General features: G+C 32.2%; 1 protein-coding gene across 6 annotated transcripts in view; it reads right to left on the reverse strand.

Moving 5' to 3' along the window:
* The window catches only part of LOC128191722 (cGMP-dependent 3',5'-cyclic phosphodiesterase-like), a 52,576-nt gene extending 25,445 nt beyond the window's left edge, over positions 1-27,131 (reverse strand). Inside the window, exons 1-6 of one of the 6 annotated variants that reach the window (XM_052863942.1) lie at positions 27,081-27,131; positions 20,645-20,734; positions 10,822-10,916; positions 7,372-7,487; positions 2,726-2,781; positions 2,503-2,556 (exon numbers count right to left, since the gene is read on the reverse strand). In XM_052863942.1, the coding sequence (XP_052719902.1) occupies positions 2,503-2,556; positions 2,726-2,781; positions 7,372-7,487; positions 10,822-10,916; positions 20,645-20,734; positions 27,081-27,116 (447 nt within the window). In that variant the 5' untranslated portion in view covers positions 27,117-27,131. Of the gene's footprint in view, positions 1-2,502; positions 2,557-2,725; positions 2,782-7,371; positions 7,488-10,821; positions 10,917-20,644; positions 20,735-23,955; positions 24,282-24,488; positions 24,705-25,210; positions 25,500-27,080 lie in introns of those variants that run through there. The other 5 variants (XM_052863944.1, XM_052863943.1, XM_052863941.1 and 2 more) reach the window with 5 other exon arrangements.

Here is a 27,131-nt window from a genome sequence, read left to right on the forward strand (position 1 = left end):
ATTATACATATCATGATAATCACACAACTGGATTTGATAGTTTTACAAAGATACAAGTAAAACTTTTACCATCTCCGTCATAATAGCAATCACTCTGAATAACACCTACAGATGTTTATGTGATTCTATCTTTAGAATTTAAAGAACAAAAGAATTTGGAGAAAAGTCTGATTGAAAGATTAAGTATGGCACTCAAATTCATGTAAAAGTTTTTAGCTCATATATGCCACATACCATTTATTTTTCAGAAAAGCATGGTATTAATTTGTAATGCTTTTAAGTTTTAACAGTTTTACCTTGAGGTATTTTTATTTTCATTATTTAGACAGAATTTCTTTTCAACTTATATAAATTAAACAAATATTTTGGCTATTATACCAGGTAAACACTGACAGATAAAGGACTATAAATGAGTCTTTATTTTACATCATAGAGGAGTCAGTACATGTATAAGATGTATTTTTTTATTTATTTGTATCATTTTATTTCACTCAGTGGCAGTATATGAAGTGATGGTATATTTAAGATAGAATAAAAATCAGTCAAATGAATACATTTTTCTCATTTCATTTTTTTTTAATGAAAAATAAAGTGCACGCAGCTTCTAGCAAGAAAAATTATTCTTTCAGTTTTAAGTCTTTGATGAAAATACTTTATTTGTTCAAGCCTGTGCTCAATGTTTTCCAAAAGAAAAATTGCCCCGTAATCATGACAATAAGCAGTTTATGCAAAAAATGCAACTTTGGCGGGAAAGGTTAAACTTTGGAATTTAGAGCATTTGGATCTAAAATGTAAATTAAGAAAAATTTCACATGTACATACATAAAAAAGAAAACAAATTAGTACATGCACAGTAAAAATATGGTGATTTTTAGGAGGTTATTTTGACCCTTATCATATATATATAGTTATTGAGAGTATTTTTGTATCGAAATTCAGAAATGAAACAAATGATCTGGCCTTCATACATCAGTAAGCACTCAGTCTTAAACTGGAGACAGCAACTTAAAGGGGCATAGTCACAATTTTGTTCATATTTTATATTTGTATATAGTCGTAGCTCAGTGGCTTAAGTATTGGGATTCTGAACCGCAGATCATGAGTTCGAATCCGCTTGGAGCTTTTGTTCATGTTAACTGAATTAAATCTTTAAAAATGTAATTTTTATCCAAAATTGCACATTTTTTTTGCCTATTAGACTTAAATACTTCTTATCCATTATGATATCTATCATAATCAAGTAATTTTCTGCTGATTTGAGAAAATATTTCACGGTAAAGTGAGCCACCTTAATAGTTAATAATGCTTTAGAAATGCATTTCTAATAATCAAGCAAAACTTGAGTGTCAATTGTAGAAATATAAGCAAGATACAGGGCTCAAGATTCTTTGTCATGTAAACAAGGCTCGTGCACTTTTTTTTGTTTACATTAATTTATGGTTCAATATACCGGAAAGTTCGTTTTCAAGCTTATTTCTCTCTGTCCTAATTCATTTTAACCATAAATAAATAGTTCCTAGAGTTTTTCACATTCATTTTGGATCTAGAACTGGAATTTTCACCTCAGCGTTCAAGATTAACACAAAAACATGACGTACTAGCTTTGTTTACATGGCGATCTGTCTCTCATATAACACGACAACTGACACTCAAATTCTGGTTGACGATTAGAAATGCCTAACTGAAGCAGTGCAAACATTGAAAAAGGAAAAATAATTTTTTACCAAAATCGTGAATTGTGAACCTTGTCTATCTAACAAGTTTGTAAATCAATTACACCATTTTTATTTTATTTTAAAGTACGGTAGTTACCAACCGGCTGAATCACATACCAACAAATTTATAATTGCTGTCAATCCACTACAACTACATTGCAAGTACTACATGTATTACAAATATGACCCCAATATCTATGCAATTTAAGATAAGGATTATATCCAAAATTTGTGTTTTCTATCCCAAAGATAAAGGGTTGGATAATAATAATTTTCTCTTTTTATCAAATCTTTTTAGCATGGTCTCTATACATACATTATTCTTGCTTCATAACATTAGAGTGCATGTCCGCACACCGAGTTATATAAAAGTTAACTACATCAGTAATACCTAGTAGATTAATTTTCATGTAATGTGGATTTTAAAGAAAATTTTATGTGAAACAATTTGATTTGACTCTTTTAATGTACAAGAAAGTGTTTGTTTTTTTTAAAAGGGGGTGGGGGGTGGGAAGCACATAAACAGGTCACTGATATCAATCCAGTAGTGTTAGTTACACACTGGACTGACCAGAATCAATGCCATTAAGTCAATTAATGAGATGCAGGAAACTAATAAAGATAAATGTAGTGAACATTGTGATCGGTTACCATGAATTTGTGTCAGTCATGAGTGATTTCTTGCCATCGATAATGTCTTAATAAACTATCCGTAATAAACAATGGTTTTGGAATTAAAGCGATCAATAAAAAGGAAGCATTCAAACTCATATAAAGTAATGATTACCTTGTGTTTCAATGGAGTTATTTTGTTTATTTCTACAGTCTCATTTTCTTCAATCTGTCAAAGTAGAAAGATACATTTACATTTACACATAAATCAAAAATAAATCTAAAGCAAATCCACCACTTACAGTATATTTTTGTCTTTAATTGCTTTTAAAAATCCAGGTTCAAACTAAAGATTTGTGAAATACGTAAACTTCTATTCTAATAAAGATTATATATACCACAAGTAAGGCCAAGATTTTCTGATTTTCTTCATCTGTCACTGGTAAACAATAAACTGTAAAAAGAAAGAAATTGATTTGAATAAACTGAGTAAATTTAAGCTCTGTTATTATTTATTCAGCTGTCAAAATTGATAAATTATACTTGCAAAGCAGATACATGTATTAATACATTCCTAGTTGAATACCTGATAAAGCTTTTACAGGCAATGCATTTCTAGAAATTTACTTTCACTCCCATGTGGAATATATCATATTGATAATCGGCACAATTAAATACCATATGGGAAGAGTCGGAAGACAGCGTTTAACCTTGAGACATAAATATGTACCAGATAGTTAAGCATAAATGGTTTATTTTTCTGCAGGCCTGGTGCTAATTTTTGCCTTATGATTTGAAAATTGGTATACTTTTTTTCCTTTAGCAATTTCTGAACTGATATTTTAAAAGATTTCAAACAAATTTTACCTGTTGAATGGATATGGATATGAAACAAACTTAACAACAAAATATCATTAGCAGAAAAATTCAGTTCTACAGTACATATTGTAAATATTTTACATCTTATGCCCTTTTGTAGTCAATATTTTCAAGTTAAACAACAAAATTATAAACAATGGAACATCATAAATATATCAATAACAACTCCCCTTTCTGAAAAATTTTCTGGATAAAGCAACCATCAAACGAAAAGCGAGGGCGGAAATCATTGTAATGTCATTAAAAAAATCACAAATAATTGCACATTTTTGTTATTCTATAGGATAAGGAAACATATTTGCAAATGTTAATATTTCAACATACTACAACGTTAAAACTTTATTTCTCCAAGGTAGGATATAATTTATTACTTCAATTATATTAGCGTATTAAAAAGTCATAAGACTGTTAATATTGCAAATTTTACCAATACCAATTAATTATACAGATCCGAAAAATTATGGATGTATATAGAAGGGTAATGAAAGTAATCATGTCCCCAGGAACTTACGGTAGCTATGACTGGGATCACTGTTTATTGTATATATACTGCACTTATATAATTAAGAATTAACCTTGTTTAGAAATCTTTATGAAAACAAGAATGTAAAGGTTTTAAGCAAAATCAAATGTTACTATAGCACACAAACAAAAATAACAGCCCTCAATGGAAAATAAAACATATGTTCTCTCACTTGTAATGTAAAACTTGAACACCACATACACATACAAACATGCTATCCTGGTAACAACCCAACCCCCTCCTTGCCCCTGTCCCTCCCCCATTCCCAAACTTGATGTCAAAAGAGAGAGAGAGAGAGAGAGAGAGAGAGAGAGAGAGAGAGAGAAAGAGAGCAACAACTCTTGCATATTCTTTTACTTGTAATGTAAAACTTGCATACTGATATCAATCATTCAATGTTAATTGTTAAAATGAAGATTATCATACAAATGTAGTGAATGCATTATGAATAATTTGGGAGTATGGCACTAAAAACACAAAACCATTGAATAGCAAACGGTATTTGATATATATACACTGCTCATTTGGAAAGTTCTGCAAACAGTATCATTTTTCTTTCAATAAAGAATTACCAACCATTGCCAAATATGAAACATATGAAATTTCACTTTATTGAACTGGCAAGGGGAGATCATCAATGCCTGCATTTACATCCCATGCATAAAACTTTTCCTGTGCATAATTATTGACACTCATTAAACATACAGTATAATGTTCTCATCGATTAAGGCTTCATTAATAGTCGGCTCTATTGATCAAACCTAGGATGGAATTCACACATTAGACTTCACATCTCACAGCCTCATAATACCACCCTCAACTTTCTTACTGGGAGATAGAATAAAGAAAGAAAAACACAAATTCACTTTGCCAAACAGATCAATACACACTTCGAAAAGCTGCTCCCCGGTTCCAGCAAATTGACAAATAATCCTGGGCACCACGTACTTAAAGCCGTACTTTTATTTAATAGAGATGTAACTTTGTTACCCAGAAGAAATTTCCTGGAAGAATCAAATATGTATAGACGCAAGACCAAAAATTATCTTAATTGCCCAACCAAGCTAACAAAAAAACACTATAGACAACTGAAGCATACATGTATCTTCTTGTAGCTATTACCAAATGGCAGACCTTCAAGTGCCAATTGTTAATGCAGACATGGACAATTTTTACAACAAGTCAGGAAGATTTTTTTCATTTATCTATTGAAAAGGAATCCAATCAAATCTAACTACTTGCAATAGCAACAAGAAGTCTGCAGTCTTGATTTTCAAAATCCATCAGAATTGCTGCATTTGCATGCATTTATTTATTGATCTGCCTGAAAATTGAAAAACTTCAAATATCCAAAAGTCTGGAAAATCTCATAACACTTACATCCTCTCATCTTTTTAAATGATTTTAAACAACTGTAGTTTATGCTAAAGAATTATGCATATAGAGAAATTTACAGTACTTGCTCAAGGAATTAATTTTGTGTCAGTAGTGTACAAGATGAAGATAGTATCTACCTCCAATCTTATCAAGTTATCAGGAGATCATTTTGTCATCAAAATAACTAATGCTATAGAGTCAGTGCTTTATTTTACTCTTAATAGAATCAATCTGCAAGCATTTTCGAATTTCAATTTTTTAATCAACCAAAAATTTACTGAATTCAGAAATCATAATCTTACAAATCAAAGAGTTGCAAACCTAAAATTTGACTTTATTTTAAGTTGGTCCCATATCACTTGTAGGCATCTTCAGCATTGTATTTCAGCTATTATGCGACTCCCAAGCAAAAGGATAGAAAAAATGGCAACCAAAAGCAATAATGTAAGAGTTTAGACTCCGAAGAATAGACCACAAATATACTTTATATCAAATTGAAGTATTATATCCACAGGTGCTAATTTTTTGCTAAATTGTGTGATATATATCTCAAGCACAACAAGTTTAATCCAAAAATAACATCTAAATATTATGTACTTCAACAGCACCAATAGAAATAAAACAGCTTCACGTTTTAATCACAATAATGACAATAAATATGCTTGACTTTTAAAATAAACTGTAGATTCCTTTTAAGCTAATCCTGAGATTTCCTCCTTTTGTATAAAATGGCAAGAAAACAAATCAAACTTTTGTTTATTATGACAACTGTTAAAAAATAAAAGCAATACTTAATATGCTCCTTGCCATTTTACACGCAAAAAAGTTCTTTGTATTCAATTAGGATTTTGATGTAGTTATAATCAATGCAGAGAAAAGACTATATACATCTTTACTATTGTTCACTACTTCTCTTTGTGTCGGCAGCAGAATAATAACAAAGTCACAAAGACATCAAAAACATGTAGATGTTTCAGTAGAACAGTGAGGGAGGGCTGTTAAGAACAGCTCAAACGCATCAGAATAACCACAGATATTTTTTTATCCCTTAAGTTAATTTCCATTGCAATATACTCAAATCCATGAAGCCTTGATATTCAAGGTATGTAAAGCACGGGATTACTTCAAAGGAGAAAATGTAAAACTTTTCCAATCATTGATTTTTGATGCTTTGAAATTCAAGGTATGTCTAATTAAGATGATGACCAAGGACTGGTGTTCTTGGGGACCAGGGATTACAATATCAATACATCTGAGGTCTTCGTTCATGTGTATCAATATTTCAACTGATTTTCTATTGTTAGGCTGGCAGAACTGAAGAACGTTTGTTAAGACAAATGAAGTCCTGATTTTACTGATAAATAATGGAGATATACATATATCAACACTTTCAAGAATGCATTTAAACATCATTTTTTTTATGTACAGTGGCACACACTAAGCAGAGAAAAACAATTCTATGAATTTTGATTGTATTAAGGTTTGAATATCTATATTTAAAAGAAAATTCTCAGTAGGGGACGTAATCTTGAGTAATCTACAACATCTCACGAGCAGTACGTAAAATCAGCAGTCTCAGCTGTCACTGCATGATCACGAAATAAATAAAAATTCAAAGTTCAAACAAAACTGATACTTTTATTTTATAGAACTTCAAATATCATACAGGTATCTAATGATCAACGGGAAAAAATCATCAAGCTTGCGAGCATGCATGTGCACACTTATACCTTTAAATGCAACACGTCTTTCCAGATTCATAAGTGCTCCATGAATATATTCATTTCAGAACAAAAAATAAAGTACCACAAAAATGAAAAAAAGTATTTTAAATAAGATCAGGCTATAAGTATTCCTGACATACAAACATTTGTCTGTTACCAGGTACATTATCTTGCAAAAGGCATTGTATGATACATGCATTAGCAGGGTCAAGGTTACCCCATTTGTAAGTAAAAAAAAAAAAATGAAAAAATGTACATATAGCAGAACTACTAATGATAGACAAATCAATTTGTCTTGCTATTTAGTGTTCTTATTATGGTATGTAGAGCTAAAATATCTCATAAAAAGTGTCCTAAAACCCTTAAAACTGGGAGCTTTGCCCCCTGGGCCCCATCAGGGCTTTGCCCTGGACCCAGACCCCAGCCTTTTGGGCCCCTCTTTCAACAAATCTAAGATCCCCTAGTGACATGTACTTGAAATTGTCTTGTATGCCTGAGAAAAGGGAGAGTTACACAGTATTTGATTACATGGTGTATCTACCTGTTTTGGGGTTCCAGCTGCTAGGTGGCTTACACTGGGCTTTAATCACTGCTATAACAGGGTCGGAGGCCACATCGTTACTCTGAACATGAAACTGCTGCGTCTCCAATGTCTCTCTACAATGTTAAGTGAAAGCATGTTAACATGCAGATCTTGTGTTCCTGCTCTCATCAAGCATGCTACGTTCAAGTTCATTACCATATATATCTTTTAACTTTGTAAAAACTCTTGCTGAAGGATCCGTCATGATAAATAAAAGGCCCTTGTACCACATTGCTAACCTGATCATTTAATGTCAAAATTTAACCATGTACAAAAAAATGTCAAATAACATATGTCTAAGTTTAACAATGTGCAATGAATATTGCAATAAAATCAAGCATTAAGAAAGAAAAAGACAAATAACTGTAATTAAAATATAATTCCAAATGTAAAATGGTGTATTGAATGAATAACTGTACTGGGGATTTTCATTTCTTTGTACATCAATCTATTCATCTATGGGCGCACCCCCCCCCCCCTCCCCACCACCATCAGCACACACATAATATTGCTTTTTGTTTTACTCTTGGTATTACAGTATGAGCACCTAATTTTAATAAATGTCAACAAATTTCGATCAAAAGGCTCATTTTAACCTTTAGGCCAGCATTTTTTGAAATTTCGATTTACAAACCCGCCGACCCTACTTTTTAAAAAATTCAAATAAAAATAAAAGGACCTGAACTAGCTATTAATTTTATTTTTTCCTCCGACCCGAAATTTTCTTTCTGGTAAAAATAAAAATAAATGTTGATGCAATCACGTATGAATAGTCTGAATTATTGTTGTTCATGCATTGATTAAAAAGACCAAGTTCTTTCCGATCAAGTCACAGGCACTAGAAGTCACAAAAAACCACCATAGGGCCTACGCCTGTTTGCTTTCGTCCAACCCTACAATTTACGACCCTATTAAGTTTTGTGATCGGCAACTTAGCCAGAATTTCCTCAAGAAAGAGAAGTTGAAGTCCTTTTCTATCACAATTCCGTAAATTAAAACAAAACTTCATTGGCAAGAAAATGATAAGTTACTTATTTAAAAAACATTTTTGCAAAATAAATTCTAAAATAATCATAATTTAACCGTTTGGAAATAGATCCTCTACATAACGGTTGTAAGTGGGTCATATGGTTGGACTAATAACCCTAAACACACTGAACACAGGAGTCTTATGACTGAAGGAAATAGAATGATTTTATTTGTCACTAGGCTAACAAAATAACGAAACATTTCCTTTATTAAATGTATAATTACATAAATAAAAAAAATAAAAAACTTGTTTGATTTTTTACTGACATTTATGAACATGCTTCTAATCCAATTTATTTTCAGTAACAATATTTTAAATTTTGAATTTGTGAATAGCACTGTTAACTTAATCAAATAAATGATTTCTCAAACTTCTTCCTATTTTTCTGCAAGGAAGAAGTGAAAACTCCCTTCATTTTTTTGGTCTTAATGTATATGTACAGTATGTACTTGTATATATATATAAAACACTTCGTTTTTATACATGCATATACAATATATTAACACAAATTTTCAGTGCCCATGGATAGAATATGTTATGATAAGAACATCATCAACAACCAAAATTACTTATATATTTAAAAAATGGCAGCTCCTGGACATGTGTTCTTATTTAAAAAAAAAAAAAAAAAACATTGTTGAAAAATTGTTTTATTTTTATTTTTTTTCTCGACGGACAAATTTTTCAATTTTATTTTTATTTTTTTTCTCTCCTCCTCACCAAATAATTTGAAAAATATTTCGTAAATCTAAAAAATCAAAAATTCAATAATTATATAATTCTTTGACATTTTGCGATGCTATCAGGCTATTGAAATTGGCTGGCCTACACATATTTCAACAATTGGAAAGGAATCAACGGACTTAATGCTTCCAATTCTGCATGTCACATTTTGCATTTCTTATGATCTAGACTGGCTACTTTCCAAGTCAGTCACAAAGCCAGAATTTTTTCAGCTACTTTCTCACCACTACAGGCACTTGTTCCAGTAATATAATTTTACTATCATAGAGAAATACTAACACATGGAACATAATTCTAAATTACATGGAGTATGATTAATTCAAGAATGTTCCTCATTTGTGCCTCCACCAAATTAACAACGGTAAATTACTATCTGCAATACATGGTTTTTATCTACGTTCTATGGAATAATACATATATTGGTCATAACTGCACTTTATTGCATCAGGCTCAAACCATGCACTGTGTGTGGATATGGAATATTGTAAACGTATTATATTTGGCATGTACAATATATGAGATATTTGGCATGTACTGATGGAAAACAGTTTTTGAACAAGTTTGGGTGGATTTAAATTAGCATATTTCTGAATGTGACTATTCTCATACATATGCATGGCATTTAGCGATGTACTTGATTTAGCCTTGCGCCAAAAACGCTAAATAGAATACCCAGCCAAAAGTAGTATATTTACAGTATTGCATATTCCTCAGACATCATTGACTGAGAAAATTTATATTATTAATTGATTTACTATTCCAATTTATCACAATTCACCTATTGAATAATACTACATATCCTAGCTTTCATGTTTTTATTCTAGTAAATAAACATGCTGCCTAATTATCTATAAACTTGCGAGATAAAAAGCCAAAATGTTCAGAGGAAGGTCACATCAAATTTTATGCAAGCTGATGCACTGAATCGGATCCAGGAGAAATAGTCAGGGCTTAAACAAATTACCCATCAATCTTTATTCCATGGTATTAAAAAGATACGGAGAGGATATTAACCCTTAAGAAGTATGTCAATACTGTGTTATTAGTTAGACCACCAACCGCTAGCCCTACAGTCAGGCTCTCAACACCCTCACAGTGTGCTCCATTTCACTCTGTATAGGTTTTGCTGTCATGAACATTATTGTGTGACAGGATTCAATGAGCTTCTTTATTTTGATCAATAAGTATAAGTTCAAACCTCTAACTCTAAGCAGGTTGGAGGGTGCTGATACAAATAAGAATCATTCAGAATCAAAACATGCACAGAGAGTGCATCTCTAATATAACAGACTGTGCATATGTTCATGACATGCAGAAACAATGGAGAAAGAATTGTCATATATTTTTTTGTACATACAACTCCATATAACATCATACATGTAGCAGTCAAATAGCCATGCACTCTTGCAAATCTAAAGCTTAATTTAGAAAATATTCACTATTGAGAAATATAAACAATTCTAAACTATTCTCACTTTTTTTTAATTTTTCAGATTTTATGAAACTTCATTAGAAATACCTTTGATTAAAGATTTGAAACAAAGTAATACTGGTTGTATTATATTCTGACACATCATATAGTATTGTATTTAAAGAGAGATAACTCGATCATTCTATTGGTCAAGAAGACATACCTAATGATTCCTTTGCTTGGTGCAGCATATTTTTTTTCTTTGTCAGCATACAACACATCAGATTTTTCGTCCAAAATGTAAACAATTGAATTCACCTGAAAAATTGTAAGGTATTAAATAAAAGCAACAAAATCCATATTTACATTCACATCTTTCATGAAAAGTACATTGCTTTCTTCTGAAGACATTTATTCTATACACTACAGTACAATATCAAATTCAAGTCAAATGTGTTATAAAACTTATATATTCAAAATACAGATGCTTTATGGATCTAATGTACAAGCCAATATTTTTTAAATACCATTTGAGAGATTTGAAACCTTTTCCAAAAGAACATCAAAGTTTCAAATCTCTAAAAGATCAACACATTGAAGTAGCATGAAATCTTTGATATATTTTGACATAATTTACCGATATGATGATTTTGTAAATCAAAGCATACCAATCAATTTAAATCATACATAGGGATTTTTATCACTATGCAATATTACTTTTGAACATTAAAAGGAAGGGAAACAAAACGTTAAAATAATGAATAAAAAATAAACTGATAATTATCAATCTTATGACAGGGATGGGGTCGATTACTTTTTAGCTCACCTGAGCTGAAAGCTCAAGTGAGCTATTCTGATCACATTTTGTCCGTTGTCCGTCTGTAAACTTTATACATTTTGAACTTCTTCTCTAAAACCGCTTATTCAATTTCAACCAAATTTGGCACAAAGCATCCTTATGGGAGGGCAAATATAAATTGCAGAAATAAAAGTCCGATCTGTATTCAAAGCGGAGAAAACCTTGAAACTGTAGAAAAAGGGGGGGGTGCATTTTTAAAAATCTTCTTCTCAAAAACTACTGAGTCCAATTCAATGTAGTTTAGCATAAATTATCCTTATGGGAAGGAAAATATAAATTGCAAAAATTAAAGGCTAATTCTGTTTCAAATCTGAGTTATTACGAAAATAATAATAAAGGAAAGGGATGTTTCAATCAGTTTAATAGCTTCGGGTTCGACATCCAGTAAAATGGGCAGGCAAGACTTGGCCTGGGCAAAACAAAAGACTGGCAGTTATTAATCTGCCAATCTCATTACAATTTCAGGATATTTGATGGACCAGTATATTTGTATTCGCTGTAAATATTACTGCAAAATAATGCATATTTGGAATTGACGATTGCCAATCTGCCCCAGCTTTTATTTTGCCACGGCCTGGGTTTGCATACCCATTTTACCAAGACTCGTATTCCATACTTCTAAAACGAGGTTCTTTGTTTAAAGCAGCCATGACATTATACGAAAAAGGGTCGATCTGACTATGATGAATTTGCTTGTTGTGAACAGTTCGAGTATGAAGGGAAGTTTTTGAGACATGCAAAATATATTGGTGCCGATTTTGTGAAGTCAATTGAGGCTAAATATTTCAATGCGTTGACAGTTTTCACACATGACGTTGGTGTTAGCTTGTTGTGATTTTCGTTTCGTTTTCATTATCTATGCTTTGTAACCTGGGAACTATCGTCTGTATTTCGTGATTTTTAAGTATCAAATCAAACAGAGACTTGGGTAAAACAGTTAACTGTTTACCTGCGCAAATTAAGCAAAATCTGATGTATCAAAAAAGTACTGAAATACAATTCATTCTATCGGTAATTCGGCATTATCCATACAGTTATTAACAGTTCGAAATTACACCAGATGGTGGTCTGAACTATACGGGAAGAAGATGAAGATCTTTTGCGTAATGGTAGATTAATGCAATAGGTTTTGTTGAGATGCTCGGCATTTTCTCGAGTTTATTCAGTAAATAGAGTTTGATATCGCTGACGGAAATATGTAGGTATATACATGTATATATATGATTCATTTCGAAAAAATAAATTGTGTTCTTTATTTGTTATAGTGCATGTTTCTTGTGTTTAATTGTTTACAATTTCTATTTACTAACCATATTTGAGTGTTAAGCCTCGAATTTTAAGCAAGATATAGAGATTTCCTCACAATTCTATGTTTGTACACATGCAGATCTTAAAAACTAAAGATCAAAAAAGTAAAAAATTTGTCAATATTTATTAAGAAAATTTTCAAAGTCTGTTCTTCCAGAAACCAACTTTAACAACTTATTGTATTGTAAACTTAACCTTTTTTCGTCATTATTACTCCTACTGTACATGTGATCCTTGACTGTGTTTGTGTACATATGTATAAACTGATTTTGAACCTCAAATACCAGTGAACTGGTCTTGAGTGAATGAAAGAATTGAAAATCTTAGGCCATTCTTTTTTTCCATTTTAAATGCTGAATAGGAAATACCAAGTTAAAAATCTTAAGCTGAATGTAATAAACTCATGGGAACAAAATATGACTCAAACCTAGGCGAACTGTGAGCTCTGTATCTTGCTTATAATTCTACGATTGACGCTGAAATTTTGGTTGAACATTAGAAATTCTATATAAATTAGAATATGTTAAATACTTGTACAAACAAAATAAAAGAATGATATTCTGTATATACCTACTCTCTGGGGCAGAGCGAAAATATAGGGAATTGGAAGTTAACAACTTCAGGTCAGACGACACGTTCCTCAAAAATCTTTTTTGTATCTCCTCGTAATAAAGAGTTCACATAAAAAATATTAATTTTATTATTACTTTAAAAATGATCAAAATTTACTTGGTTTTGGTTATATGTCTAGATGGTCGAGTGGTTATAACAGTGGCCGCTCTCTGCAAAAAGCGGATAGGTTCTAGAGGTCGTGAGTTCAAAGCCCCGCCCCGGCGGAGATATTGTTCTAATATAATGAATTTCGCTGTGCTGTAGATGTATTTATTTTTGTATCAGCAATTCAAGTGTATTTTCAAGAAGATTATATAGGATATTGCATACTCTAGTATTTTGCACAAATGCCTGGTAAGATACCCTAATTTTTTGCAAGAAAGCTTGTCAAAGTAGTAGTAAACCATTAACAAATTCCTGGAAAAAGTTATCTAAAATTGAGGAACGTGTCGTCTGACCTTAACAGTGTACCCCTACCAAAGTTTAGTTTTATATCTTGCATAGGATTTTCTTATTCTGGTAAAAAATAGTATTTCATGAAGGTACAATGTCAAAGATTACATGTATGCAAAAATAAGTGTAAAATTCGAATACTTTACAATATTTATGTTTTGTTATTGTACCGAGGGACCATATGGCACAATATCTTTTGAACGCCCATTGTTGCTCAGGTAAGCGATGTGGCCCCATGGGCCTCTTGTTTTTAAAATGTAATCGATTAAATAACAGTTACTTTGGATTAAAAAAGTAGTTGATTTTAAGCTGATTAATTTCATTTTAAAAAGTAATCGATTACATTAGATTACGTTTCCTTCTTGCAATCAAGCATGATTACTTGTAATTAATTTAGATTACATTACCTGTATCTGTTTCTTAGTAATCAATCACAACTGATTACATTTACTGATTATGATTACCCAATCCCTTTACAATATTTTATTACAAATTTAACTCTATTCTTTTGAATCTAGTACAATTCAGGGGTTCAAAATTTTTTTTATGATGGTCAAGTCCAGGACTTAAAGAGTAAATTTTAGGCAAGTCCAAGGAAGAAATTCCAAAGTCCACATTGTCATGATTGATCGATAAAATTATATCAACCTAAACATCACTAAAACTAATGTTATAATTTATTTTAATTTGTTGCAATGAATAAAAACTATATATTTGAAATTATGTTTTATTTTATACATTTTATATCATTGTATTAAAGCCACGGCCTATCGTCACGCCAGTGGCTTTTGGAATTCGCGAATTCTCTTCTTTTCATAAGTTTTGTCTGAGGAATTATTATTTTTATCACACCTCAAGTCACCCCCGGCTTCATGTTCCTCACAGGGTCTTTCATTTGTTGTTCCTTTGCGTATATTACTGATTGTAAATCCAAAATTCAACAAACTTACTGCCGTTTGTCATAGGGGAGAAACATGAGAAAATGTGTAAAAGCAGGTCATACCGCAACGGAAAATAAAAAGACAGATTGTATTTTCGAAATGTTCGTAATGCTTATGTGTTCATTAATGCCAAAAAAAAGCACATTTTTATTAAATCCATGATGGAATTTGATTTATTTTTAATTTTACAAACTTTTTAATTTAAAAAAAGATAAGCAAGACACAATGCCAAGTCCCTGGACTACAGCGATTCTAAATGCCGAGTCTGGATCCCAAATTTGTTAGTCCGGGACGTCGGGCTTGAGGAATTTTGAACCCGATAATTGTATCACTTCAAAAATTGATGAACATCAAAAACATGTATTGCTTTATTCACTACCACAGAATAATGATGGCCAGGAATCCAAAATCTCATTGAAGAATATTTGCAAATTGTATGCAAACCTTCCACATGTATAGTCTATAATGGCACATTGGTCAATGAAGTGACGAAGAACTCAAATATTTATGGTGTTCATGACATCAGAATTTAACTTGCAATTGTGCATTCTAGCGAAGAAACTCTTTGTATGCACATGATTAAATTCTTACATCATGGCATCATGAAAACATCTCAGAGTTAAAAGTAGTTATGCAGGAATAGAAAAGATGTAAATGGAAAATGAACAACAGGCAGAAAGGAACTACACTCTGTTCCTATCAGATGAGGGTAATCTGATAGCATATAACAAATTTAGTACACAAAAAAAGTTTACGATCACTTGTTTTTTTCTTCCCTTCAATTATCCTAATTTCATCACATGTATCCAAGGAAATTTGTGGCTGTTTGCAATTTTGTTCATTGATTTTCTCGCTTGAAGGCTGGCCCATTAAAGCCACTATTGCCTCGTTTCCTTCTCCAATATATAACCAGTGATTTTTAATGACAAGAAATTGTCTCGCTGATTTTTAACAAGTTTCCTATTGATTTTTGTATCTTTTACAGAAGATAAGGTGAGTGCAAGCTAGAAATGACGTTATTGATTGAATAAAACAAGACTCGTCAAATCCTATTATAACTTACTTTTATCAAAGACCAAATAAGATTTAGCCCTTCTTCATTCCTAGCTAACATCGGGGAAAAAACCAAGCAAAAGGTAATTACAGGGAATATTGGTTTGTCAAAGAAATGAATCGATTTTAACGCAGTTAATTGAGGCAAGGGATCCAAAGAAAATCTCCAGCATCTATCTGAATATCCAGGGAATAAGTGTGCGCAAACATTTTGCTTTTTTCGGAGCTTGATACATGTGATAAGCAGGCATTAATATTTAGGTGTCAAGGAAATATAAAGCAACATGAAACCAATAAATTTAATCTGTTTGGTTTTTTTTGACAAGTTTGATAAATGCACTTATCGTATTTCATAAGACATAAAAAATATTAGTTTTTTTTAATAAATCACAAAGCTTTGAATTCTGTTTATATGAGGTTTCCATCATAACAAGGCCATGGATTTAAAACAAATTCTGTAAAGATCAAGACAAATTACAGTCCCTACGGGTTAAGGCATGCATTAGCCAATATCTTGTTCAATGAAATAATCGATGGCCCATTTCAAACTTTGAAGTGTTTGATATACAGTACAGCTCACGAGTATCCCAACAAAAACACCGACCACCGTGTTTGAAAGTCCACGCTGAGCGTGGAAGTGTCGGTACCTTTGATCTATTGTTCTCTGTTACGGCCACGAAACGAGAAAAAACACGGTGCGACACGGTGCAATGCGATGCAACACGGACATAACACGGCGTAACACGCGGTATTTACCTGTGAAAAAAGGAGGATTTATAAATAAAACTTATAAAGAATAAAATATTTATTGATGTACGTAAAAGAATGAAAGAAAAAGACAAAGAAATAGAAATAAATAAAATTTTTAGGCACGCAATTTTCAGACGTATGTGATTGTTACGGTTGATTTTTGTTGATATTAAAAATCGATATCGCCCACATAAATGTTTGATCAATTAAAACACTAACACTTTCTTTTCCTTTTAAACATTCAAATAAACGGTTCCATGAGTTTTTGTTTCAGTCCGTTTTTAAACGTAGTAGTAATCGTAGTTACTGTAGTTTGGCAGTTTCAATAGTGCATAGAACCATAACTGTGATCTTTTCTCACTTATACTCTATTCAACGATAACAAATCTAACGGGTTGTCGAAAACAAATGTACTTTCACTAAGTAATATAATTATACAGCTTTATATCTAATATATTTTCAAATTTTCTTTCTTTTATACATATGTGTGATGTACTTGTCCATGTAGACTAAGTACCGCACGGTACATATTCATAGCGCTAAGAATCCGTGGATCGGTACTTGATATTTTTTTATTTCATCTGTATAGCAACTTGAGTTTAGAAATTATTTGTGTTCCAAGAAACTACAGTTTACTCGGTATTGCAATAATTACTGTTTGATTGTTTAATGATCGTCATATAAGAGAGAGAGAGAGAGAGAGAGAGAGAGAGAGAGAGAGAGAGAGAGAGAGAGAGAGAGAGAGAGAGAGAGAGAGAGAGAATACCAGTATGAGTTTAATTTAAGTACATTTTACTTGTAATTCAGTGTAATAAGTTAGATTTATAGTTTCCATTATATTGAACCCTTTTCCCTAAAATTGCGATAGAATATATGCAGTCACGGTCCACGTGCTATCCCTGTCAATCAAATCAGCCCGCGAGATAGACCACGTGCTCCTTCCATGATATGGAAAAATGCCGTTCTATTGTTTTTTTGTAAGTCCGCAAAATAGAAAAATGTTTAACAATGAAGTATTCAGTGTTTGAAATATTTAGTTTCTTTATTCTTATACTGCATGTATGAGGGTTGGAAAATTACGTTGTAAAATCTCTCTCTCTCTCTCTCTCTCTCTCTCTCTCTCTCTCTCTCTCTTTCTCTCTCTGTACTTTTGTGCAATCATTTAAGAATTATCAGAGTTCTATTTGTATGAATTTAATTCATTCATTTTAGATCCATGGTTTTAATAACAATTTCAACACAATGACTAAAAGTTTGTGAAGTTCACGATGTAATAAGATTTTTCGTTAAAATTTCGACGCTATTTCACATCAATAAAGTTGTGTGTTCTAAATGCTTGCAAAAAGTGACCGGTATTATCTCATTCATCTTTTTAATCAATCAGGTACCCGGTAAATAATTTCTTATCGCAAGTTTATTCTTTGAAATTCCCGCATTTATAGAGTTGCTGAATTGTTCCCCGGATCCACGCGCCGATAGTCTTACGTGTAGTTGTTTGTGTACATATCTACAGACAATTTTTTTTGTTTGTTAGAGATTAGGAAAAATCATTGAACTAACAAAGTAGAAGTAAGATATATTCAGACCATACACACGACGGGTTGTGATGAGTTACCAAACAGGTGTTCGCGGAAAGGTGTGAATAACGGCATCTCGAGTACACCTGTTCAGACGTCCAAATATACACAAAGTTAGTTGTAAATTCCAATGACACCTAACAAGACAGACAATAACACCTGTTGTGTATAGAACCCAAGATGAAAGACAATGCTGGGTATCTGATCAGCTTCCGTATATCGCACGAGTGATTTTTTTCATGAGAAATCACGAGGCCATTACCAGCTATACGGAAATAAAGTTGAAAAATATTTTATGAAATGCGGGTATATTTTTAATACATGTACAATGCTTGAATATAATTTAACAAGAGTTTGTTCATGTATTTATTTATAATCTATAATATAAAAGTGATTTTTTGTTTACTTATTGCTACATAAATAGCTGAAGTCCAAATTATTCGAGTCACCGGTAATATGGGGTTGTTATTTACTACAGCACATCAACAGTACATGTTTTTAGAAAAACATGATCTGAAATGTTTTCATTTCTCATTTTTAATTGTTTTAAAGTAAGGCCGTAAATTAATTGATAAATCAGAAAGTGTTTACAGATAACAGAAATAAGACGTTTAAGCTCCCGACATTTTAATAGAATCGTCAGTTACAACATCACGTGTGTTTAGAAAAAAAACAAGATGAATTAAATTGATTTGAATTTTGATTATATATTAATTGATTATTAAATGTTTTTGGTAAATTTATTCCCATTTATTTAAGAACAAATGAATTAATAGGTACCCATTTACGTCGAGTTTTCAGATCACAAAAAATTAACTTCACGTTGACAGCCTCGACAATTTTCTGGGTCCGTGCAACTTAAGTCGACATTTTTTTTTTAAATGTGAAAAGGATATATATGTTTCAACCCTTGTTTAGCCATAATTTCTTTATTTCTAAACATACGCTATTTCTATCAACGTCTCAGGTAACGATATCCACGGAGTAACACAGTGGCCACGGAGTTACACAGGCGGCCACGGTGTGACACGGTGCTTTTTCTTGAATTTTCCAATACACATACACGGTGTCACACCGTGTGCACGGTGCGACACAGACCGTTTTCCACCGTGTTTTTTACACGGTGGGTGTCGGGATACTCGTGAGCTGTACTGTAAATGTTTTTCTTCTTCTTTTCACATAATTGTCTTTGTATCTCATTCTTCCTACAAAACCTGCAGACTTTACTGTTGGCACCTATATTTGTAGTAAGTGTGCATACAATTTAGCTGTGACTGCCATCATCCTGTGTTGGATGTGTCCATTAAATTATCACATATTGATACCCCTGTAATCTTTTTGTCTCTCCCAGAGGAATTCTTATATGTACTGCATTTTGTATCAAAGCTGGTAGTCAATTTGTGTAAAATTTGAGTAAGTCATAGATAAAAAGAAAATATTTTTAAACATTCAGCAAAGTTTTTTAAATGTCAAATATAATGAAAAAATGAAATTAAAAAAATTATCCTGATATTGCATGCAGTTAAAATTACAGATCATGATGTGATTTTTTGCAAGCATCAAAAAACATGAGTAGAAAACTATGATTTGAACTTCTGAAAAATGTTATACGGTCTGATTTGACCGTAACAAAAATTTGATGCTTTTTTTTTTTTAATCAAACTTAAATTGTTACAAATAAGATGGTTCTTCTTGAATAAGACCATGCAGAACTGAAACTGCATGAAGCCAAGCCTTTGGGTTGTAGGCAAATGAATAAGATATAAGTTATTAAAGAAAGTTTACCGGTAATGAAATTTAAACTATGCAAAATAGTCAAATAAATGCAAAGGGATTAGATTTTCACCCAAATATTTTTATGTTCAATGATCTTTAAACATACTCTGATCACTGGTTCATTAGCAGGTAAAAATTCAGGAAAATTTTTTTAAGTCATCTTTAAAATTCCAAACCACACTAAATGTTTCAATAGTGATAACAGATATAAAAAGTTTGGGGACGGCAAATGAGCAGTAGAAACAGCTAAACAAGTCATGCCTCATTATACAGTAATTCTTATGTACACCGAAAAAATACAGTGTTTTGAAGAGTTTAGTTGCAATTTCCCGGTTTTCTATTACCCTATTAAGCCAAATGCTCAATATAAAAACGTCTTTAACCTTATGAGGATCATTGCTTAATCAAGGGGAACAAACTCAATACTTTAAAAAAATTTAAAATGAAATAATGAAATAACGTAATATGTAATCCCCTAATTAAAAACAATATTGAAAATATATTTCAAGGAATTAAATAAAAATCCTTGAAAATACATTCTTAATATTGTGTTTAATTGTAATATTTATATCTTTTTAAAAGAGGATAAAGGTAGCATTTATCAAAGTAAAAACAGCTTTGCTAAATCCCTGATCAGCATGATGAATGAGTGATCCATTAGAACATGCAGAGATCCTTATCTCTTAGATAACTTGTAATACATGTATTAGTGCTTACTTTTCGATGAAGCAAAGCATCGAGTGCCTCTCTGATGGCATCATACAGATCTCCTAACCTTGCCACATCATCAAGGGGTGACAGGGCCTCCTGCAAGAGCAACAAGAAACATTCAATCATTCAATTCAATTCAATTACTTTTAAGATATTTAACCCATATATAATGCTGGTATTTATATCAAAGTAACGGTTGAGACATTTCATATTGTAAAATCAACTTGTGAACAGAAGTACAGTTATAAATGGTCCGAAAAAGAATAAAAGAGGTCATTTCTCCCTGCCAATTGGTAATTACACACAGCTTTTGAATGAAAATACATAAATTGTGAACAAAAGTACTTGGAATTTTTTTAAAATCTTGCAAAAGTCATCTTTCATTGACACACAATTGTAAATGCATTTACTTTTAAAGGGATGTTCCTCTTTAAAACTGATAAATGTATGTATTATAAAGCAAAAGTACATGATTGCTTAATTGCCACTATTATGCATGGGGAAAACCCCAGAGTAAGCCGTTTCCAGCAAAATAGACTAAATACAGTGTAAAAGTCTAATGAAACACACAAGTTCATATTGACTGACTTCAAAACAGCATATGCCCACAGGCACGATTTAGAGATGAAGATGCAAAAACAGTCTGAAAGGCATCTGTTTGAACTGAGCTTTATTAACACTTGAAAGCTCTCAAACATGAGCAGCTTTATAATTGTTCTAATGCCAAGAATCTTGACTTCCAGAAGAACCTGGGTGATAAAGAATGTGCTAAATGTGCAGCATGTGTAAATCACGGACTCTATCAACAAATCAACTCCCCCCTTGTTTAGCTAAACTGTCAACAAATTTATCGAGGAGAGGTTAGTACTGTTTACAGATCACACAATAGGTGGGCCTCTATATCTTCAATAATGATATGTTGCAATACAAATATTGGCAAAGCATTGTGTTGATCTGATCTATGCTAAATAGGCCACAATGGCAATAATCACAAACTAATAGAATAATGTCAGTGTTCACAGAAAAGCTGGGAATTCATTAATGGTAGCAATATTGACAAATCACATTGCGAATATAAACTAGATAAAAATAATCACTGAACAATGATTTTTATGACATCAATCAATTCAATAACACTCGATTAGTCTCAATGAATTTAAATCAAGGACTATTAAACACCTGTTGTGCCTAATTAAGACGCAAGGGATGTATTCATTACTATGAAGTTCTCCAACTCTCCGCCCGCCCAAAAGGTTTCAAAACGTTTTCATCATTTTAAAGATACTGTCTGTTCTTCATGCCAAATTTATAAATTGAAATAGGGAACATCCGAAGACATGCAGGCATTTGCATGTTTGCCCAGCTGATGTAGTAATTAATTCAAATGAAATGAAAAGTGGAGATTTTTGTAAAATTTCAGTTAGCACCATGCAAGTTGGACATGTATAGTCTTTTAACCAAGAACAATGATTATTCCCTAAAGCAATAGAAACACTTTCAGATTTGTGCACATTTACCACAATAAAAAGTGATTTAATTACTTCACAAAATAAATCATTCTGAGGATGGGAAATTGCTAGTTTTATTCATGAAAACACAATAGGATTAGAAAGTGAGCTGAAGTCTGCATGAATATAAATTATTTTGAACACTTTTTAGTTTTAATTTTTATTATCGATATTTAAATAGGATTTAGATACTTGATGTTTGAAATATTTATTAATCAATTTTGCAACACAAAATTTGAATAGGGTTAGCACTATGCGCTCTCTATTTCCCTTTTTTCCCCTCAGTATGTGTGTGTGTGATATGATTTGTATCATTTTATATACATCCAATACGTGCACACCCACCTTATTCGCAGTGGAAGTTGCTTATTCATATTTCACATCACATAAATTTCTGGTGTTTCAAATTATTTATAGATTGTGTTTTACTTTATCAAAGATGAATAGATCTATGGTTTAGTTCTAATTTGAAATAGGATCATCAATTTAAGAAGTAATGATTAGAGGTACATGTACTGTAAATTCCTTATATTACACGAGTACTTAATTCCGCGATCCCGCTGGTTTGAATCAAATCGCGGGAATATAAAATCGCGAACTTGGACTTTTTTCCTCTTTTTCTTATGGTTCTCAACTCTCAGAAAATAATGGCGAGATTTTAAGTTCCGCAGAGGGTGCTTCTCACAATTTTACGCGGATATTACTTCCTCCCGTTTAATTAGGAATCTACAGTATATCAATCTAGGTAGTGGGTATTATATATTGATACTCCTATGTACATGTATTGCTATAAAAAAGCATACATAGATTAGATTCTATATTAATTTTCCATTTCTGATAGGAGACAACACTGCTGTGATGCTAAAATATTTGTACAAATATATATACCAGATGAAGCATTAATATAACATCATGTATTGATTTACGACACAGATGACAGTTTTCTAGAATACCAAGATTGATGAGAATCCAGCAGTATGAAAGGATGTAAAATCATGCCCATTTTCCTCTCATATTTCTTCATTTCAATAAGATGATAACTACATTACTACAACTCATTATCGAACAGAAGACTTGAAATCAAGCTAAAATGCTGAATCTGGCAAAACTGATTTACATACTTTTTTGCAAAGTGAAAGAAATGGACGTAGCAATAAATAAACTTGCCATTCGATCATGAATGCAGGTTTATTATACAACATCATGGCGAGCTATGTCGATAAAAAATATAGATTACTATCTATTTCATTATAAAAATTTGTGATTTACAATATTTATACCTTGAACTATTCCAAAATACCCCCCCAATGAAGATGCATTTAAGAATTAGATTTAAGTCATGTATTTTCATGAAAAATAAACTTCTGCCAATATTGTTAATGCAAAACATTTTACTTCAAAAAGTAATATCACACAGTAAATTCATTTGTAGGTTGTTAATAACTATATCTGCAAAAAATGTAACCACTTATTATGAAGTAAAGACATGATTATATAACCATTCATGTCTCTGAGTAAACTATTTTCAACAATTTTTTTTATCATTATTTTGCTTAAATAGGTAAACAACATGCGTAGGTTCTAAAAATACAACAACCTACAAGAAAACGAAAATTTTCAGCATCCTATGCCGTATGTAGAGTGACTAATTATGAAATGACAGATATCTTACACACACACAAAATACAGTATCTGTAACCCTGATGAGTTTTGACCTTGAAGTGGACACTCCTTTTCTATGGTATACAATGTATAAAACACGATACACGGTCAGTGACCCCGACAGATGCAGCTCTCGTATTGTCTTACCTGATCACCCAGTCTTTCGGGGAATGAAGTTTGGTCAGCAACATCCAGTAGATGAGCATGGCGATCTCGGTTACGATAATACAGAAATAGCGACACAATAGTGTGACTCAATACAAGGCCCATTTCGCCTAGGATGAACTTTTAAACGACTTAACAGCAAGTTTCATTGAGAAACGCTTTTGAATTCGTGCACATAACATGTTTCCCACTCTCCCACATGCTTCTCTGTTTACAGGTCGATCATGAATAATCCGTCTGCAGCAGCAGTGCCACCTTGCGACAAGCGGGGTAATTCAAGTGACCACAGAGTATGTACCCGAACCCGATTAAAAAAGACTATGCGTGAATATTTTCTATATAGATATCGGGGTGAGATGATTGACTATTTACATAATCGACAAATTTATATTTCATTGTCTTAATTAATTATTTTAGATTTTTTATTTAGTACACTGTACATTGTTTCAATGATATATGAATTCAAGTTTTTGGTTTATAGTTGTTGTTTTTTTTTATTAGAAAATGACCCATACCGTAGAAAACAAGTGATCCATGTAAACAGGTATATATATCCAGGGTTTTTTTATCTTGTCGATCAAATACACATGTAAAGGCAAATGTGTTGGCTACTCGTTGATCTGTTGTAAGGCCATCCAATAAGACATCAAATTAAGTCTGAATTATGTTAATTGCACAAGTACATGTATAACATATCAGCACAAACCACCTCGATGAAAAACTGGGCGGGGATATGGTGTATTATAAAAACTCCAAATTTAGAACAGGATGGGGAAATATGTCATCACGCATAGCTAAACCAGGAAAATCCCCATACATACTCGACCTAGTTTATTTATAAGTTCCTCGATCTATAAATAAATAGAGAAAAACAAATGACACTGTACACAATTTCTGTCAGCTGTTGACTAAATGAACAAGCCGGGAGCCAAAAACAATTTATGCGTACATTTTCTCTTTAACAGAGACAGCAGGTTTTTAAAACGTTGTTTGATTTATATTTCTACGTACGTACATGAACATGTAAATTAATGCATCCGTGTGAAAATACCAATAATTTGTTGACTTATCTAAGATCATGGACAAAGAAAAAAGCACATGGGTGATTAATTTCTCATTAGAGCGAAAGGCAATATTTATAACGATGAATTGATTTACATCACAACAAAAAATTAAATTGATTTTACATCTATGATATATGCATGATTTATAGTTCTTGCTTACATTATGATCTTACCATATTGAGAAGAATTAAAAATCCACAATTATTGAGAAACGGTGTAAATCGCTCTTTAAATATGCACTGAATAGATGAGATGGGTATGGGTCACGGCGAAGCGATTTTCTGGTTTATCATATATGTCTACTGTCTATATATGATAGCCCGGCCATGCACGTAAACTATTTACAGGTATTTCGCGAGCCTTAACAAACACACCGTATGTACATACATGTCCCATTCCTTTACTTTTCAAACTTTCGATCGCTCGTGAGAGTGATGGGCCGCGGAGAGTATATATATTGTCAACCAAGACACATATCGATGCTTTACACTGCTGTGTTTCATCACAGCTAGACCGAGCTAGGGTATAGTAACAATGGACCGTGAATCAGATTGTTTAAATCCAATTCCCTAGCTTTTTCGAATTCTCTGTGATGACTTTCTAAGACTTGCCAATTTCTTCAGTACACAGTGTATTGAATCAGGACAAGGGAAAATCACATTCGCCGTTCGCCCCTATCAAGATGAATGGATTCTGAACTGTGAATAAGATATGATTGTTTCCGGAAACCCGCGATTGGAGCCACATTTAGTGTATAGATAATAGCTTGAATACAAGATATAATGATCCTATAGGAAGAAAGTCGGCGAAATTAAAGTTGTCCCTCATAAATATAATATAATTTACTGTCGTGTGTTTTATTTACAAACCACTTCATCTTGCATGGATATGCATATAAACTTGGATATTTTTTTGTTATTTTTTTTGTATTTGTCTGTTTTGATTAATATTTAATTTTGAACATTTTTAAGTGCGTGGAATTATACTTTTGATAGCTGCAGGACTGTAGCTCCCGGTCTGAAAAAATTCGGATGGACGACCTGGGAGCTACAGTGCCTCCCATAGGAAAAATCTGCAATTTACGGCGCACAAAAAAATGCGCTAATTGTGTACTTATTAACCTGATTTTTACTCAAATTCTGTAAAAATAATTTGTACCATTAAATTCTTCTGCCAATTTACTACTGATATCGTCACTTTACTTGCCTCAGACTTTCTCTTTAACATGATAACCGACCTCGGAAAATGAAGTATGTTAATTTACGTCGAGATCGAGAGTCGCCATTTTTAAATGTAAACAAACTTGCACCACTTTAATTTGCAGGGCTGTGATGGTGTTTAAAAGAATATAAGAGGCAAGTGAAGTGACGATATCTGTAGTAAAATGTCCGAGGAATTTTTTGGGATCAAATATTTGTACAGAATGTGATCGTAAATGAGATTAATCAGTCCAAAATTAGCGCAATTTTTTGTGCGCCGTAAATTGCAGTTTTTTACTATGGGAGGCACTGTAGCTCCCAGGTCGTCCATCCGAAATTTTTCAGACCGGGAGCTACAGTCCTGCAGCTATACTTTTGAATGACAAAAAAGACATTTAAACCATCAACATTACAAAATCCGACATTTAATTCAATGCCCTGTGTCGAACCCAAGAAATCCGATAATCCATTACCTATAGAAAGCTAAAAATTATTTTGATAAGGGGTCCCTAAACCGTTTTAAACAATTACAAGGACGATTTACCCTGAAAGCTTTCACGGTGATGAGTTTAAAAATGCTGGTTGTACAATGTACATTGATAAAAACTCGATTGATTCCTTTATTATGGCATTATACATGCACTTTTACTTATTTTATCTTTTTGTCATATGGATTTTGATGTGCATGCAGATGTCAGCGAGGGAAATCAGAAATACTGAAAATTTAACACTTAAAATGTCAATATTGTAGGTGACAGGTTACAAACGATTTGAATATTTAATTAAGCTTTCTAATTAATTAAACTTTAAAAAAAATCAACATAGACAAGTAAATCGATCCTACCTGCGATTTACGAGAGATTAAGTATTTCCCATACATGTCTGTCTGTATATA

This window comes from Crassostrea angulata, chromosome 7, assembly GCF_025612915.1.
Source record: "Crassostrea angulata isolate pt1a10 chromosome 7, ASM2561291v2, whole genome shotgun sequence".
Classification (NCBI taxonomy): Eukaryota; Metazoa; Mollusca; class Bivalvia; order Ostreida; family Ostreidae; genus Magallana; species Magallana angulata.